This window comes from Cyanistes caeruleus, chromosome 5, assembly GCF_971803275.1.
Source record: "Cyanistes caeruleus chromosome 5, bCyaCae1.hap1.1, whole genome shotgun sequence".
Lineage (NCBI taxonomy): Eukaryota > Metazoa > Chordata > Aves > Passeriformes > Paridae > Cyanistes > Cyanistes caeruleus.
Genome location: NC_141705.1, coordinates 81430724 through 81447004, shown reverse-complemented (window position 1 = coordinate 81447004; position 16281 = coordinate 81430724). Strand labels below are relative to the sequence as shown.

General features: G+C 53.5%; 2 protein-coding genes across 7 annotated transcripts in view; one reads left to right on the top strand and one right to left on the bottom strand.

The window, feature by feature from the left end:
- Window positions 1–15741, top strand: part of SEPTIN11 (septin 11) — a 78812-nt gene extending 63071 nt beyond the window's left edge. For 2 of the 5 annotated variants that reach the window (XM_023927108.2, XM_086890788.1), the window contains exon 10: window positions 2862–6366. In XM_023927108.2, the coding sequence (XP_023782876.1) occupies window positions 2862–2877 (16 nt within the window). In that variant the 3' untranslated portion in view covers window positions 2878–6366. Of the gene's footprint in view, window positions 1–2861; window positions 6367–6731 lie in introns of those variants that run through there. The other 3 variants (XR_015287340.1, XM_086890789.1, XM_023927109.2) reach the window with 3 other exon arrangements.
- The window catches only part of CCNI (cyclin I), a 32428-nt gene continuing 27274 nt past the window's right edge, over window positions 11128–16281 (bottom strand). For both annotated transcript variants that reach the window (XM_086890792.1, XM_086890791.1), the window contains exons 4-7: window positions 14477–14551; window positions 14173–14313; window positions 13201–13431; window positions 11128–12733 (exon numbers count right to left, since the gene is read on the bottom strand). In XM_086890792.1, the coding sequence (XP_086746918.1) occupies window positions 12272–12733; window positions 13201–13431; window positions 14173–14313; window positions 14477–14551 (909 nt within the window). In that variant the 3' untranslated portion in view covers window positions 11128–12271. The remainder of the gene's footprint in view (window positions 12734–13200; window positions 13432–14172; window positions 14314–14476; window positions 14552–16281) is intronic.

Sequence of the window (16281 nt, the reverse complement as noted above, 5' to 3'; positions counted from 1 at the left end):
TGGGGGAGAACAATTGGATGGTGGAGTTTTGATTTGTGATCTGTCCAACATCTTCTGGAGCTATGGGATGTTCTGGACTCAGACTTACCTGCTTGAGCCAGAATTAAGGGAGTTGCTACCCATCCCTTCTTTCACTGGTAGTCTCCAGTTCCCATTGCTTAAGGTTATAGTTGTAAGTAGAAGTAAATTAGAAACCAAAACCACCACCATGTTATTTTTACATGGGGAATGCTAGTGCCAAAAGTGATTACTTGGAAGCTTGCTTTAAAGACAAGAAGCTTTGGTTTTGTATTTTTTTAGAAAAACAAACTACAATGGTACCGTAATTGCAGTTAAATGGCATTTGTGGTTGTATCAAGTTGACATAATAAGCTAAGAAACCCTTACCTTTTAGTCAAGATCATGGCACTGTTTTTTACTATTTTATATTGGTACCCCCTAGGAGCGTAATCCTTTACCTTCCACTGGCTTTTTCCGTTCCTAGTGAGAGGGTGCTCCTGCAAGTCCTTTGTGAGTCACCTGTGCCAAGGGTGCTTAGTTGGTTCCTGCCGTTGGGAAAGCCGGGGATGCAGCAAATCTCACCGTAAAACTCTCGGTTAACCCACACACAAAAACGACACTTCCACGCTGCTTTCAGTGCCCGAGAGAGAAGGGGGTGTTCCTCAGAGGAGCACGGGTGATGAACCCAGCTGTCACCCCCGGGAGAGCCGAGTGCCAGCGGGGATGTGGCTCAGCCACTCGTGTCTGCCGTGCCAGCCTGGGAGCTGCAGCCTGGCCCGAGCTGTGCTGCAGAGGCGCTGGGCTTTTACAGCTCGTCGGGCGCCGCTGCCCGGGCAGGGTGGGGAGGGCCTCGGGCCGGTTCCTCGGCTGATGTAAATTGATGTAGCTCCTATGGAGCCGTGCTGCTCGATGCTGGCTGAGGACGTGGCCCTGGGCTCCCGGCGGGATCCGTGGAGCGCTGTGTGCTGCCTGCTCTGCTCGGGGAGAAATCCTTACAGACCCTGGGCGTCGGGCTGAGCGCTGGAACAGCAGGAGTCGGCAGCTGAGGCCCAGGCATGGTGAAACACCCTCCTGCAGACAGGCTGGGACACTCATCTTCCCTCCCCTGAGCACTCAGACATGGTGATGCATTCTCTAAAAGGAACAGGAAGTTTTGAAGACCCTTTTCCTTATCTGTCAGAGTTGGCAGCCTAATATTTTTAAGAAGTGTGCAGTCAGATTTTTTTCATCTCTTAGCTGTAGGAGCAGTGCAGTACGGAATGGGCTGGGGAGTTGTGTCCCTTTGGGTAGTCAGTGTGAGCTCCTGTTTGGTTCCAGCATCGTGGGTGAGACAGGGCTGTTCCCAGCGACAGTGACGAACGCAGGTTGTGCTTTGCTGCTGCATTCACAGAAATCCAGCCTCGAGGAACGTGCCCGTGTTTTAGTGTGTCCTTTGTGTCGCTCCACGCCAGGTGCTGTACCTGCTGCAGGTGTTCTCTAGTGTCAGCGTTACTAACAGAGGCTTTCAAGGGAAATGCTGGTGCTCCTGCCTTGTAGCTCACCTTGGTTTTCTAAAGGCTTCAAGTTTCTCCTTGCACTCTGGTGTGGAGCTGCAGTTTGTGTAGTTAAGGCTTCCAACCTCTCTCTCTGCTGCCGTGCCCTGTGGTGCTTCTTGTGCAGCTGCCAGAGGAAATCCTTGCTGTGCCTGACCCTTGCAGCCTCCCCACCAAGTAATTCACGGGAATGCTTTCAGATTTCTCCAGTTTGGACACCAGAGACCTTCCACTGTGCTGTGCATGCCGGAGGGAAGGCCCAGGGTGAAATCTGCTGGCCTCACTCTGTGAGGGAGAGCTTGGCCTTCCTGATTTTCAGCCTATTCCTCCAGAAATTCTCTAGCTTATACTCTTTTTTTTTATCTAAAACATTCGTGGCTCTGGCCCAACAGCAGCAGTGTTTGGGGGCAGCACACCAGGCACTGAAGGGGTGGCTGCAGAGCACACTCAGGATATGCCTGGACATGGGGCTGAGCACACTGACCCAGCCCCTGCTGTAGTGTTGGTATGGGACTGTGCTTCCAGCCTGACCAGTCTGGAGAGAGCTCCTGGCAATAGTGGGAGCAGCAAGCAGCCTTCTGGTGCCTGCCTGCTGCTGGGTACAGAGATGGCCACATGCCTCAACATGTGCCGTGGTGGTGCTGCTCATCCGCAGCCCCCCAGGAGCCGGGACCATCTGTTTGGCTTCTGTCTCACTTTATTTAAGGCTGCTTCTGAAAGCCAAATGTAAAACTTTATTTTTTTTTCTCAGTTTCCTTTCCACTTAAGTTTGCAGTCCAGTGTGCCTGGTCTGGCCATCAGGGGCCGTGCTCGTCCCAAAGCAGTCCCTGAGCTGCAGCATCTGTGTCAGAGCCTGGCCCAACACCCTGTAAAAAGAGGGGTTTGGTGGTGCCTGAAGGATCTGGCTGGGCTATGAAAGCCAAAGTGCTTGGAGACATCCTGGTGTCCAGGTGTGAGATAGCTGAGTTCCCTCCTGCAAGGATGCCCCTGGGAAGCCACCTGCACCCGTGTCCCAGCTGGGAACAAATGAGCCCTAAAGCCACCGAGCGCTGCGGTGACAGGCTGTGATCTGGAGCAGCTTTCAGGGCTGGTTGGTCAGTAGTTCTGTCCCCCACGGGTTTTTCCTTTTCATTTTGCTTGTCATAGGTCGGAGTAGAGCCCAGCCTTGAGGTTGAATTTCTTTATAATTCCATAATCCATCTGCATGCCCACCCACCGGAGCGGGTTGCTGGTGTCGGCTCTCCTGGCTTTCTTGATTTTTTTTTTTTGCATTTTGAGTTCAATTAGTGCTAACTTTTTTATTTTTTGTTCTGTTTTTTTAACTTGCAGTGCAAGCTTCACATAAAGCCTGTCGAGCCAAGGATGTTCCTGCATTCACCTGCTTTTGCAGTAATGTGTCTCTGCCATCTGTTTTCTTTTTATATTTTTTTTTCCATTTTTTTAACACGAATAACTATTAACTCACCTAATAACATAGTGGGAACAAGAAGGAAGAGGGATTGGGTGCAGGACTGTATGCTAGTGGAAGTTCAGGGGTGGGTGGAGGGACCGAGATAATGATGATACCATGTGTTCTTCTCACCAAAACCATCAGCAGTAAATTATTTTTGGCCCCCAGTCCGAACCAAGAGTCAGAGTTGGGTATCAGCAGCTCAGGTATTGACTGGCTCAGGTGTCCTTAGTGCTGCTGGCTGCAGGAGCCCCTGGATTCACCAGCCCCAGGGAATGAGTTGTGTAGGAATGAGCCCAGCCCATGGTACAGCTCAAGCTGGAGGTGAGCCTGCCCCGCATTTCTTCAGGAGCTGATGAGTTACAGCAGCCCCAGTCCCTGCCAGGGAGAGGGAGGGGGGTGTGTGTAGATAACCAAGTGTAACTGACCTTGCATGCCGTGACATTTGCATGATAATTTGTATTAGTTCCTGTTGTCTATGGAATATTCTCTCCTTCCTGCTGTGTGCCCTGGCCAGGGCTGGGTTTGCTGGCCTGGTTCTCCAGCCTCCCTTCCAGCTCAGCGGAGCAGCTGCGGCTGAGCTCCGCGGCTGCCTCGGGGAGGGACCATTCCCAGCACTGCTCTCCCTGCACCACTCACCTCAAACCTTTGGGACCTCCCCTAAAATCCTACCTGGTCTCCAACAGGCAGGGTCTTAGCAAGGCTTAGCAGCCCTTATGGAATTAAATACCTGGGCAGGGGGAAGATAGAGCCTTCAGCATCCTCTTGGAGCTTCCAGGGGCGTTCCTGCACAAACTTCTATACAGACTACTTGCAAGGCTGTGGCATCCAGAATTCCAGGAGAGAAGGTGCCTGGACACAGTGGCTGTGCTGCCCCCCAAGCCCCCCTGCAGCAGGAATAATGTCCCATTAGGTGTCCCTAGAACATGCCAAGGAGATGGAGGATAATCCAGGCCCCACTCTCTGGCCAGCAGACTGTGCAAGTGGCTCTGTTCAAAGTGGTTTTTCCACACCACTGCTTGCAGACAGAGTCTTTCCCTTCCTTCCCAAGGAGTGGCGAGCCATGCTTACCCTGTGACTCCTGGATTTCTTCCTCTGCTCCTAGCTAGGCAGTCTCCTGTTGCCTTCTTTAAAGCCCTCTTAGACAAAACTCTTCCTTCCTGAGTCTCCCACTACAGCTGTTTGCCTGCTTCCAGATGGAATTTCTTTGGGGGAAAAAGAAAAGGCAGAATTCTCATGGTTTTTTAATCACTTTTTCCTCAAGTGCTGGATTGGGACGTGCTTGGAGGTGAGCTTATGGGTTGTCTTGCTTTTTAACCCTCACTGCTTAAACATGGCTTTAGGGAGAGGATATCTATGTACCATGTCTTGGCAATGGACAGCAAAAATGGATAAATAAGCTGGAAATTAAACAGTTGACCTTTTTATCCTTTTTTAATTTTTTTTTTTTTAATTTGTTACTATTATCATTATTTTGGTTTTTGTTGTTTGGGTTGGTTTCTTCCCCTTTCTGGACTTGCCAGCTATGCACTTTCCATCAGGTTAAATAGGTTTGCTGCAGGGTTGTTTGGAAAAATGAAATTCTGGTTCCTGTGGCTTCTGGCAAACCCAGCTTTAAAATCTTGAGTTATGAAGGAAGAAGTTTGAGTTGTTTGCATGAGTTTTTTACAGTCACATCACATGCCCGTCACCGAGCGCTCGTGGCAATATGCTTTGCTTCAGCTGCCTCTGTGCGCGTCCTCTTTTTAATTACCAGTGTTTTGTGCCAAGTAGAAAACTTAATTTTAACATTTATTTCTCCTGCTTCATTTAACAGCCCTTCAGGGGATGTTTAGCAGGGGAAATCAGCTGAGTTGAGCTTTTCCTTTTTGACAGAAAGCTGTGACCAAGTGCATTAGTGTCTTTTTGGTTGAGTTTTTCTCCAGCAGAAAACAAGCTATGTTGGAGGAACTGGGAATAAACCACAAACTTGAAGATGTCAAAGGTACTGTTTTGTTTTTTTGCCAAAGGACATGGTAATAACTTTTTTTTTTCCCCATCTCGAACCCCTGGGCCATGTTTAGCGTGTTCCTGCTGCTCTTGTTGCTCTTCTTTGCCCGTGCCTTTTTTCACAGTAGCCCCTGATGTGCATGGAGCGAGTGACACACTCAGGTCTGGCTGGATGTGCTTTCACCTTTGCATGTAAGTACAGCAGGAGGAGACTGCCCCTTCCTGCCTCGCTCCTGACAGGAGACCAGCTGTGCTTTGCTGGGAGATTCTCCAAGTCCACTTACGTGCAAGTGGGCTGGTACAAACTCCTCTAAAACTGCATGTTCCTGGCAAGGTGGATTTCAGTCCTCATGCTAGTACAAAGGAGCAGGAAAGCACGCTGGAAGATGCTTTTTCTGGGATGCTCATGTTCCCAGGGCATGAAGCAAACCCTCAGAATGGAAGAGCAAAGACAAGCCAGGTCCTTGTGAGGGGCTGTGGCTGCTCTGTAGAGGGGAGGCACACGTGGGTCTGGCAGGCAGTGGGAAAGCAGGAGATGGGTAAGGGTTTGCTCCCCCAGAACCCTCCAGGGGTCACACAGTCCCTTTCAGGGAGGGCAGTGGGTAGGAAGGTGCCCCTGGAGCTCGTGGTTGTGCAATGCATCATCTTGAAATGCATCTCCTGTGGTGCTCGCAGGAGCGGGGAAAGCAGGCACTGGTGCCCACCCCGGGCTCCTCTCCAGCTGGAGAGCTGCCACTCCCGTCACCCTCTCCGTGTGCTTCTGACAGCTTGAAATCCCAGCAGGGAGATGGTGTCTCCCTGGGAGTACATCCATGTTAAACAGGACCGATGTTTCTGCAGGCAGCTCTCCTTCTGCTTCTCCCAACCCGTCCAAGTGCAGATGGAAATGTCTTTTTGTGTGTGACCACATCAGATCTGTCCATTTGACCCCGGTCCCCCTTCGTGTCCCTTCTCCGAGGGCCCGGGCTGCGCGTGCAGGGTGTGATATCCGCGGTGCTCTCGCCGGCGCGTGCCAGCTCGGAGCTCTTCACGTATGAAGGGTTTTTTTTAATTAACGGGAAACAAAGCTGTGAACAGCGGTAGAAATCTTGTATTTTTAATATCCTGATTGCCTTAAACCATAGATGTAGGACTTTATTACCTTGCTATTGGAAAGTAACCCATGTTTGTAACTGAACAATTGTGTAACCTACATACAGTGTTAATGCAAATGATATGTATGCATCTGTTAGATATTGTCACTTTATTTGATGTTAAAATATTGCAGTTTTTGAATTACAGATGGAATAATAACCTTATAGCATAAGCTCAGTTATTTCTTGTATATGCTTCAGGTTACAGATCCAAATAGTGCCAACACTTGAAGTGGGGAGAGGAAATATATTTTTACCCAAAGCTTTGGTCTTTGCGTGGCCTTTGTGACGTTTGCTGTTGCCGTTCTGTGACAGGAGGGTCACCTGTCAGGCTCTGCCTTGCCAGCAGGTGGTTCTGTGCCTTTGAGGTGCCTCTGTAGAGGTTCGTGCTGGTGTTTGTCGGTCGCTTCTTGTGGTGGTCACAAGCTTGTTCCCCACCTCAGCCGCTATCCCGGGGAGCTCAGGCCGGAATTGGTGCGTGTGACACCTGCCCGGTACATTCCTTCCCCCGTGACTTCTATTAAAATGTTGTTCTTCCTTTGTTCCCCCCCCCCCCCACCCTCACTTTTTCATTTCAATTCTGAACCTCTGTTTCTTTTCTCTTCTGTTTTTCTCTTTTTTCCGTAGCTTCTTCTTTATGTAAGCGTCACTTGCCAAAGCCCCCGCACCCCCTCTCCCAGTGGACCGTAGGGCACTGGAAGAGCCGCGGATCCGGGCACCCCTGCCAGCAGAAGAGCCATCTCATTCCTCCATCACGTGTGCCCTCCTCTCCTTCCCCCTTTGTTCCCACCCGTGCGTCTGAGGGTGTGCTGTGCTGTGTGTCTGTGCGGGATCTGCCCGCTCCCGGCGCGCCTCCGACAGCGTCCAGGCTTCCAGCACTGCCGGAGGGAACGGCGGCCTCACTGTGACTCATTGCTCTGGGTTAGTTGGACTTCTCTGCTTCCCTCCCCCTTTTCTTTTGCTGTAACATGCACACAATGAGCGACAGAGAGGGGGTGAGGATTTCATTTCTGCCTCAAGCCCGCCTCCTTTGGACACCACAGCTTCACCTCAAGGGCATCCTGTGCTCCTCTGGCACGGCTGGAAATGTCTCCCTAGACCTGGTGATGTTCTCAGTGTGTCTCTGTGCGAAGGTGGATGACACATCCAGTCAAGGCCTTATTTTCTGGCTGTGCCTCGCTACGGGCAGAGCAGGATTCTGGTTTTGTACAGCTGAGCTGCATGGGCTCCTACTTAGATCGAGGGCTTCATTTTGTGAAGCCTAACCAGTGATTATTTTTGTAACGGTCCTGAATGTGGGCAAGTTGATCAAATTTATACCTTGTTTACTTTGAAAGCGAACTCAATCCAAAAGCTTGAGAAGTGCCAAAGGATGGCTTGAAGGTAAAAACAAAACCTGTAAATGGGTGTAGTGACCTCCAGCTGGTTTGGGATGGATGGAAGGAGGCAGCCTGAGCCTCTTGGGATGTTGTTTTGTGTGGAGTGATGCACTTTTATTTTTTTACCGAATACTAGTGATTTATTCTTTGCATCTGTGAACCTTAATCAAGGAATCCCCTTCCTTTAACCTGCCGAGGTAAAGCTACCCTGAGCTGGTCTGGGTTTGGCCTCTGGCAATTGGTGTGTGACGTGCCAGCTGCTGAGGGGCTCTGCTGAAATCTGCTGGGTTTTTTTTCCAGAAGCACAATATCTTGCAGCACTTTTCAGTGGGAGGCAGAAGGAAAAGTGCTTTTCCTGGAAACCTTTGCAACCAAAGAGGTGACTTTGTAGATACACTCAGAAAAGTTACTGAGCTTGTGCTGTACCCTTTTGCCTGGGATGTAGCTGGACTTGCTGGCTGCTGCCCAGCCTGAAGGGCTGTGGATATTTTTCAGAAAAAAATCGTAACCATGCAGCCTGAAAATAAGGATTAGCCATGTAGCCAGGGGCTGCTGGGGCTCAGGGTGTGCTGGTGCTCGAGCCCCTCCCGTGCCTCATGCAGGCCAGTGGGATTGCCAGCCTGGCCCAGGGCTGCCTGCACACAAAGGTGGTCGCTGCTGACTGACAACGTGCCTTGCCCATTAAATGCCCAGCTTAGTGTGTCTCTCCTTCCAGTGCCGGTTTCCAGTGTCAGTGACCACTGGGGGCCCAGGGGCCGTGGCTGTGGGCTGTGCAGCTTGCCCAGGTCAGCCACCCCAGCCGCTGGATGGATCCTGCAGGCTCCTGTGAGACCCTGTTCCAGGCAGGGAATCCTCTCTTCATGTTCCACTCAGCCCTCACACCGTGTTGGTGTTGTTACTTCTGACCTCCAAACAGAATTATTTTCCAAGCTCGATACAGAGAAGCAGACGGGCACAACCCAAACACTTTACTCACGCGGACTGCCTTTATTTTGCAGCTCTGTAGAGTTTTGCTGTGCTGGTGCCTTGAGTCCTGCTCGCAGCTCTGGACCTCGTGTCTGCAGAAGGACACAGAGAAGGGCACTAATGGTCAGTGGGCTGGAGCAGCAGCGTGCCAGGTGAGGGGGCTCCGTTTGGAGAGGGAAAGGCAGAGGCGAGCGAGGATCCAGCCCTGCTGCGAGCAGGAGGTGGCAGCACACGACCTCTAGAGGTCCCCTGCAGCCCAGCTTTATTTGTGGCTCTTGGGAAACTCGATGGCGGTGAGTGCCGAATGCTGGGCATTAATTCTCCAATTAATCCAGTGGGCACTTAGCTGGAAGGAAATGGGCTGGAGACATGGAGTAGCTTTCTTACAGAGCAGGTACTGACCTCCCGGCGTTTGTTGCCCCAGGCTGTTGAGGTGGACGGTGGCAGCAGAAGGTTTTGGGCTTGGCTTAGGGTTCTTTAAAAGGTAAATTCAGGGAGGACAGGTCCATAAGGGAAAACAGTCACAATCCGTTGGTGGTGGATAAGGGCGGAGGGGAGGAGAGGGAGGCTGGGATGTCCGTGGAATGAGGGGTGGAGCTGCCAGAGGTTGGTGGGGGCTTTCCCACAGCCCAGGGCTGGGAGAAGGGATGGCGACGTGACCTTCAGCTGCTTCCTGCATGGCTGCAGCTCTTGGGGAAGAGGTGTCAGCGCGGCTCAGGGAGGGTATTTGTCACCGAGTGTCCCCCAGCAGAGCTGGGAAAGCCACTCCATCCACTCCCAGTTGAAAAGTCGTGCTTTGGGGTTAACCCTTGTGTGGCTGCTGCAGAGGAGCCACACTTGTGTCTGGAGAGCAAATCCTTCAGGGGCTCAGGGAAGCCGGGTGCTGCGGGGCGCAGCACAGCGTGTGAGGCTGAGCTGGGGTTGCAGCTGAAGGCTTGAAGGAAACGAGCAGCAGTGCTCCACCGGGATGTGGCTGCTGTGCCCTGGGGAGCTCCCTGGGCTTGGGGCACTGAGCAAACGCTTGGGTTTGTGAGTGCAGCCGTGTCATCCCAGTGCTCCTGAGGGAGATGCTGGCCTGCGCTGCTCTGGGCCCCACTGGAGCACAGACCCTGGGCTGGCATCTTGGGCAGATCCCTGACGTGAAGCACTGGGGTGCTGCCAAGTTGGTGGGAAGGTCACAGGGACGTGAGGAGTCAAGGGCATCAGGGGATGTTTTCCTGTGGGAAACAAGAAGCCCTGGCAGTGCTCCAGTACGGGCCCGTGTTCCAACAGTGGGAACAGCACAGCAGTCAGGCTGCTGCTGAAGGTGATGGGGGCCGTGCCGGGTGGGGCTGGAGCGGGCAGCTGCTGCGCTTGCTCCAGGGAAGAACAAAAACAACGGGATGCTGTCGGATGCTGCAGCCACAGAGGTGCCCACCAGAGTCCAGGGCCTGTGCCAGGACAGGACACTCACCTGGACCACGTTGTGCCAGAGCATTGTTGTGTTGGATTTGCCTGGCACAAGGGAATTGGGGTGGGTTTGTGCACAGCACCAAGGAAGTAAAACGTGTCTGTTGGACGTGGCTGTGTTTGGGACTGGGGAGCAGGAAAGCTGCCTTGGCAGCCAGGGAGACTCAGTCCTGCCTCTACAGGTGTTTGCTTCCCAGGGCTCACCAAGCCGGCACTGTGGCTCTGCTGGCTCCGGGCAGCACAAGGAGGCCAGGAAGGGTTCTGGGCAGTTTGGGGAGAGCCACGGTGATGCTGTTAATGGGGTGCATTTTGGAAGACAGAGCTCTCCCCAGAAGGCTGCCGTGAGCTGGGGCTGTGCCCGGTGGGGCAGTGGGAAACAGTGACAAGGACACAGTTACCTTCCCAGAGCTATGCTGAGCCGTGGTTGCAGCACTCCTGGGACAGCAAACTGCCCCAGTGGCACCCACATCTCTACTGAGGCCCAGCTCCCCTCCTTGCTGCTCCAGCCAGCTGGCACAGGCTCCCTGTTCCCATCCTGCCAGCTCCTCTCCTTGTGTGCAGCTGCGAGTGCCCCATGTGCAAGGGAAGCAGGAATCTGCCCCTAAACCTGGGGGGGAAGAGCGTGGGGAGAGAAAAGCCAGTGTAACTGAACTGGAAAAGGTATGTAACATGCCATGGGCTGGAAGCAGTGAGCCCCAGAGCTGGGGATATCCTGCAGCGCCAAGGTGCTTTGCTTGGGGCTGTGCTAGTGACACCTTGAGCCTGCTCAGCAGCCTGGCTTTGGAAAACTGAGCCGTGCGAGGAGAAGGTCTGGGACTGAAAATACTGTAAGGACAGCAGGAAGGGCTGCAAGGGAAGGAAGACACACACCCTGCTGAGAAACGTGGTCTTGAGGGGGGATTTTTTTGAGCCGTGGCAGGAAGAAGCTGAAACCCAAGCAGAGGCTGTTGTGGTGGACAGCAGGAAGGTGGTGGCACCTTGGAAGGCAGGGAGCAGGAGGGACTCCAGGCCAGGGGACACGGAGCAGTGTCCCAGCCAGGCTCTCAGCCTGGGAGGGTACCAGAGCCAGGGCTAAAGCTGGGACAGCTGGAGAGGCAATGAGTTCGTGCTGGGTGACTCCCCTGGCTGCCCAGCCCCTTTCCAGGGGTCTGGCACACAGCAGCTCCCTGGCAGCCTCCACGTAAAGCCAAGCCAGGCCTCGGGTGAAAAGCACAACACCAGACAGGGAATCCAGGACAACTTTCTTTATTGCTACCAGAAGGCTTTCATCAGTACAATGGCTCTGGATACGATACCTTCCTCAGGGCTGTGGAGAGAGCTTACAGTCGGGACAGGGTGTTCTGAGAACAGGGTGTCACACGGAGGAGACGCGTTAAAGGGCTGGCTCTTGGTTAGAAGTTACATGAACACAAAACTCGAGGGTTGGGGTGTTCTGTTTCGGTTCTGTGGCTGGTGATGACACACGTTCCAAACCTCAGGCGTGCTCAGCCACCCCGGCACCTCACCCAGCGGCGCTGGGAAACGTGCAGGGAGAACCGGGCTCTGCGCGATTCAAGGGTTACATTTGGTGGAGAGAACCAAGCCTTGGTGAGAATCCACACTGAGTGCAACATGGCAAGAAAAAAATGGTTTCAGTTCTACTGATACAAAACCCAGTAACTGCTTTCTGTGCTGGGAAAGGCAAACTGGTGTAACTGGGAGAAGTCTCTGTGCGAGGCACAGAGCACCTTGACACTCCTGTGGGAATTACTGACGTGTGGAGCAGCTTGCAAGCGTTGGTTTGGGCTTCTTTCCTGCCTAATCGTTTGTTGAAATCCAGTTTTTCAATATTATCACATTTAAACACCCAACTATTAACAAAAGAGGATTTCTGTTTAGAAGGGCAAAAGAAAGCTGTGGTGGAGGTGGGGCAGGACAGAACGTCATGCACGAGACTGGCTGAGAACTAAAAGAGGAGCAGGCAGAAAGGGAGCGAGGAGCGGGTGGGAATGGGATCAGCATTAGTTGGCTGGGAAACCCGGAACAGCTCCGCAGGGCTGCTGTGAGCTCTCGGATGTGGAGAATGGGCTACAACACACAGGAGCAGAAAAACAGTGGAACCGACAACACTAGAAAGGAACAGGTTTTTGCTACTTTTTTTGTTTGGTTTTTGGGTCTTTTTTTAGATTTTTTATACTTTTTTGTGTTTTTACGTGCTTAAATAGTGGAACTAGAATTAGCCGCACAAGAAATAAAATTGAAGAAAGGGTCGGGATTTTTTTTTTTTTTTTTTTTTTCCCCTGGTTTTCTTTTGGCTCCCTTCAGTTCAGCCTGACAAGGTACGGCCCCTTCTCGCCCCGCTGAGGACACGGGCTGCCAGCTCCCGTGGTGGCACTACATGACAGACACCGGCTGCAGAGGCGGGCAAGGGGACACGCTGCCCTCCTGCCGCGAGACGTCGGCGCCGCAAACAGAGCCCATGTTCTCCAGGGCCACTGCCTCCGGAGCCAACTCTTCGTTGTAGAGGCGCTTGATGCCATCGTAGAAGTCGTCCACTTCCATCTCTTCCACCTTGCGCTTGGCGGAGCCTGGCTTGCAGCCGCCGGCGGGGGCGGGCAGGCGCGGGTAGAGCGCGGCTGTAGCTGAGACGGGCGCTTCTGGCCGGCCGTTGTCCTTGGAGAAACCCGGCCCTGGGACAGAGGAGGGCTGGCGGTGGAACGCTCCTCTGTTACAGGTCACCAGGGTCTGCTGGAGGGGACTGTAGACATATACAGAGTTGGGCAGCAGAGAAGGCTGCAGAGTGGAAAGGTGATGTGCCACCAGCTCCCGGCAGTGGATCAGCTGCGAGCTGTCCATCTGGAGTGGGAAGACAAGGAGAGGTACCGCTGTTTTGGGATGGCTGTTCTGGCATCGCCAACAACGCGCTGCACGCCGGACCCCTCCCACGGTGACTTCCTAAGATACACCCCCTGCTCCTTCCTGCACATCGTGGGGGGAAAGAGGCAGATCTTTGAGACAGTCAAGGATTTCACTGCCTGTGTTTAGCGGCTGTGAATGAATGGAAGAGGCGCTGCCAAGAGGGATTTCTCCCTGCTGTGTTTTCTCCCTGGTGCAGCAAGGGCCTGTGTACATCAGGGCACACGGCTGCTCCCCGTCACCCAATGGAGGTGGCCAGGACTCCTATAGGCTCAGTGCTGTCTCCAGCCACCCCCGCAGAAGAGGAGCAGCGGGCAGCCACGGGCAGCACGGAACGGCAACACCCGGAACGCCGAGCGGGATGCGCCCCCGGTCCCTCCCCGCTCCGCGTGCGCCGCCCTCCTCACCTGTGCCTTCTGGAGCAGCTCGATGATGAGGGCCAGCCAGTCAGGGAGCAGCTTCTCCAGCTCCAGGCTGACGATGGCCAGCGCCAGCATGGAGCCCTTGAACTGCAGCAGCTGGAAACAGGCCATGCAGTGCAGCAGCTGCTTGGTGAGCGCCGCCACGTGCTGCGAGGGGCTCGGCGTGGGCAGCAGGGCCAAGAGCTGCGGCCTGCTGGACACCGCCACGGCGTGGAACTGCAGGACACAAGCACAGGGGGCAGCTGCCGGCGCCGGCCAGGCCACGGCACACCTTGGGAGCGGCCTGGACACAGAGGGATCCTCCAGCCTCACCCTGGGGACAATTTCCACCCCGCGGGGAAAAACCCGACGCGCTGAACCCAGCAAAGCTCGCTGGTGGGACCTGCTTGGGCACCAGACTCTAGGGCTCTGCAAAAGGCATTCCCATCCACCCTTGTTCAGGGGTCCTAGCCCAACTCCTTGGGCAAGGAGTGAGGATAAAATTCCACAGAGAACCTGAGGACTCCCCCCATGATCTCCTCTCATGTATGGATCTGGCTGTTGGCCGCGCAGGTCTGCAGCAGGCACGGATCCACACTCCCAGCCCACCCTCGGGGCTTTCTCCATGGCTGCACTCCTGGTTTCCCTGCTGCCTGGTGCTGCTTTGAGGAAGACCAGTGGCAGTGAAGAGTTAGGGGCACAATTTTCAGGATCTGTGAATCTGTGGCTGAACATGCCCCAGACGAGGCCCAAGGGTCAGATGGCAGGCCCATGTTTTGGATACTGCACTTCAAGAGTGACAGGTCTTCTCTGGAATTCTCTGGCAAGGCATTTTCTTTCAGAAACTACAGGTACAGAGGAATTACAAATATATTTCCAAGGTCTTTGCTCCCCTACAGGTAGAATTTTTTCTAGGTGCTTCTTGACACATTTGCACTGACAAGACACCAGAAAGAACATCAGCAGCCCTTTACTTACAATATGAAGGAAATCCAGTGGTGTTGCCATGTGAAGATCCCAGTTCAGTTTATCCAGGATGATCTTCTCCATTCTGCGAATTTCAGCTGGAGAACAACCACAAAAGCTATCCCGAGCCAACACTTTCAGTACTGGAATCCTCTGCAAAAGCCAAGGCAGAGAAAGAAAGGAGAGAACCAATCAGTAGAGCAATCACACCAAAGGCTTCACCCCTCTCCTGGCAAGTGGCAGTGACCACGAGCAAGCAGAGGTAGGGCTGGGAGGGCAGACAGTCACACAGTGCCACAGCAGCAAGAACAGTTACCTCATCTTCCTCAATGGTCTTTGCAGCGAGGAAGAAGCAGCTGATTGCAATACAGTTCAGGTACTTCGGACGGGCCTGTGGGACGGGAGGGCAGAGAGGGCTGTGTCAGTGGGATGTGGCCATGATGCCCTGATCCTCCTGCTGGGGCATCCCCAGCCGCAGGGTCTCCTTCTGGGTGTGCAGGTCTGACTACGGCCTGGCAGCAGGGCAAGCTGTGCCAAGCACAAATCCCTGCTCCGTGATGTCAGGCAGGGCAGGGATCTGCCAGCCCCGTGATCGGAGTGGGCAGCACTGAACTGGGAAGAGCTCGGCTTCAGGCACTGCAGCAGAACTGGCAAAGAGAAAATCCTGAGGGGAGCTCGTCCCCTCACAGAAAAGCCGCTCCACCTGCTGCAGCAGAGCTCTGCTCTGAGTGCTGCTGCGGCTGACACATGGAATGGGAATGGGAATTGGAAAACACTGTCTTTGCCTGGGGAAGTGTAACTCAGAAATTAAAAAACCCTTGTGAAATTACCACTTGTAATTTCACACTACAGTTCCCAGAACTGTGGCCCAGGGATTAGTTAGGGAGAGCTGCTCCCTTACACAAGGAGATGGTTTTTAGGCAAGGTTGTAGCAATTTGGAGGGGAAAGGGTTTTTGTGAGCTTTGTACATGTGAACACCTTGATAAGGGGCTTCACTCCCACTGGCAGTGTAACAGCCACTGACCACGGCCACCTCCTCCAGAGTGGAAAGGCAGAGGCTGCTGCTAAACCCTGGCACAGCTGCAGAGCCGTGAGCAGCTCCTGGCAGCTGGGCTCTCCTGCCTGTGGTCAGAGATGCTGAAGGCGAAGGGAAGTGAAATCCTGCGCTCACCAGCTGCACTCGTGCATTCAGGTGTCCAAGGGAATGAATTCCCTTAGGGCAGGACTGGGACTGGGCCCTGCCAAGGGTGCTGTGCAGTGAGATACAGCACCTCTGCTGGCTCTTGGTCCCAGCAATCCCCAAGTCTGTTCCTGGGGCAGGGACTGGTGGTGTTCATAGTAAAATCCCACAGAGGAGCCCCTGAAAAAACAGGTGTTGAGAGGAATGAACTCTGTGGGAGAGGAAAACTGGGAAGGGAGCACGCAAAGGCCCAGTGCTCACCCAGGGAAAGCCCCTTTGCCCTTCCCGCTCACTGCCCAAAGCACACAGTGGGCTCTGGACTCATAGTCCCACATTTTCAGTACAGGCTCCCTGGCTGCTCCAGCTTGCTGAAATAAAACCTGCACTTGAGGGCACTGGCTCCTGAAGGATCCTAATCTTTGCTGCAATCTCAGCATTCCAGAAAATCAGCTACTTGGGATTCTTAAAAAGAGTAACTTCCATGGCTTCCATGAAAACATGATCAATATTTATTAATATTTAAGGGGTGAGTTAATGAATGATGTCAGTGGTGTTGTAGCAAAGTTTCCCACACGGGAAAGCAAGGGCACGGGCTGGGAGTGCATCCTCCAGCTGCCATCTCCTAGGGGATACTGCTCACCCAACAGGTGCTGCTGAGGGGTGACACACGTGCACACGGATTGCTGAGCATGGAATGGAACTGAGCAAATGTGGTCAGAGATCAACTTCCACAGCCTGACTTCACAGCTCCAGGCCAGGGATTCCACGTTGGAGCAAAGTGTGTTTGGTCACTCAGCAGGTATAAAGCATGGCCCAGCTAAGAGGGCCAGAGGGGCAGCAGGTCACACCTGCAGCAAGCCCAAAAGGTTTTCTCCCTGTTTTTAAGCAGTTTCTGTGGAGGAACAGCCTGAAACCCAAAGGGGCTCATCCATTCCAGTTG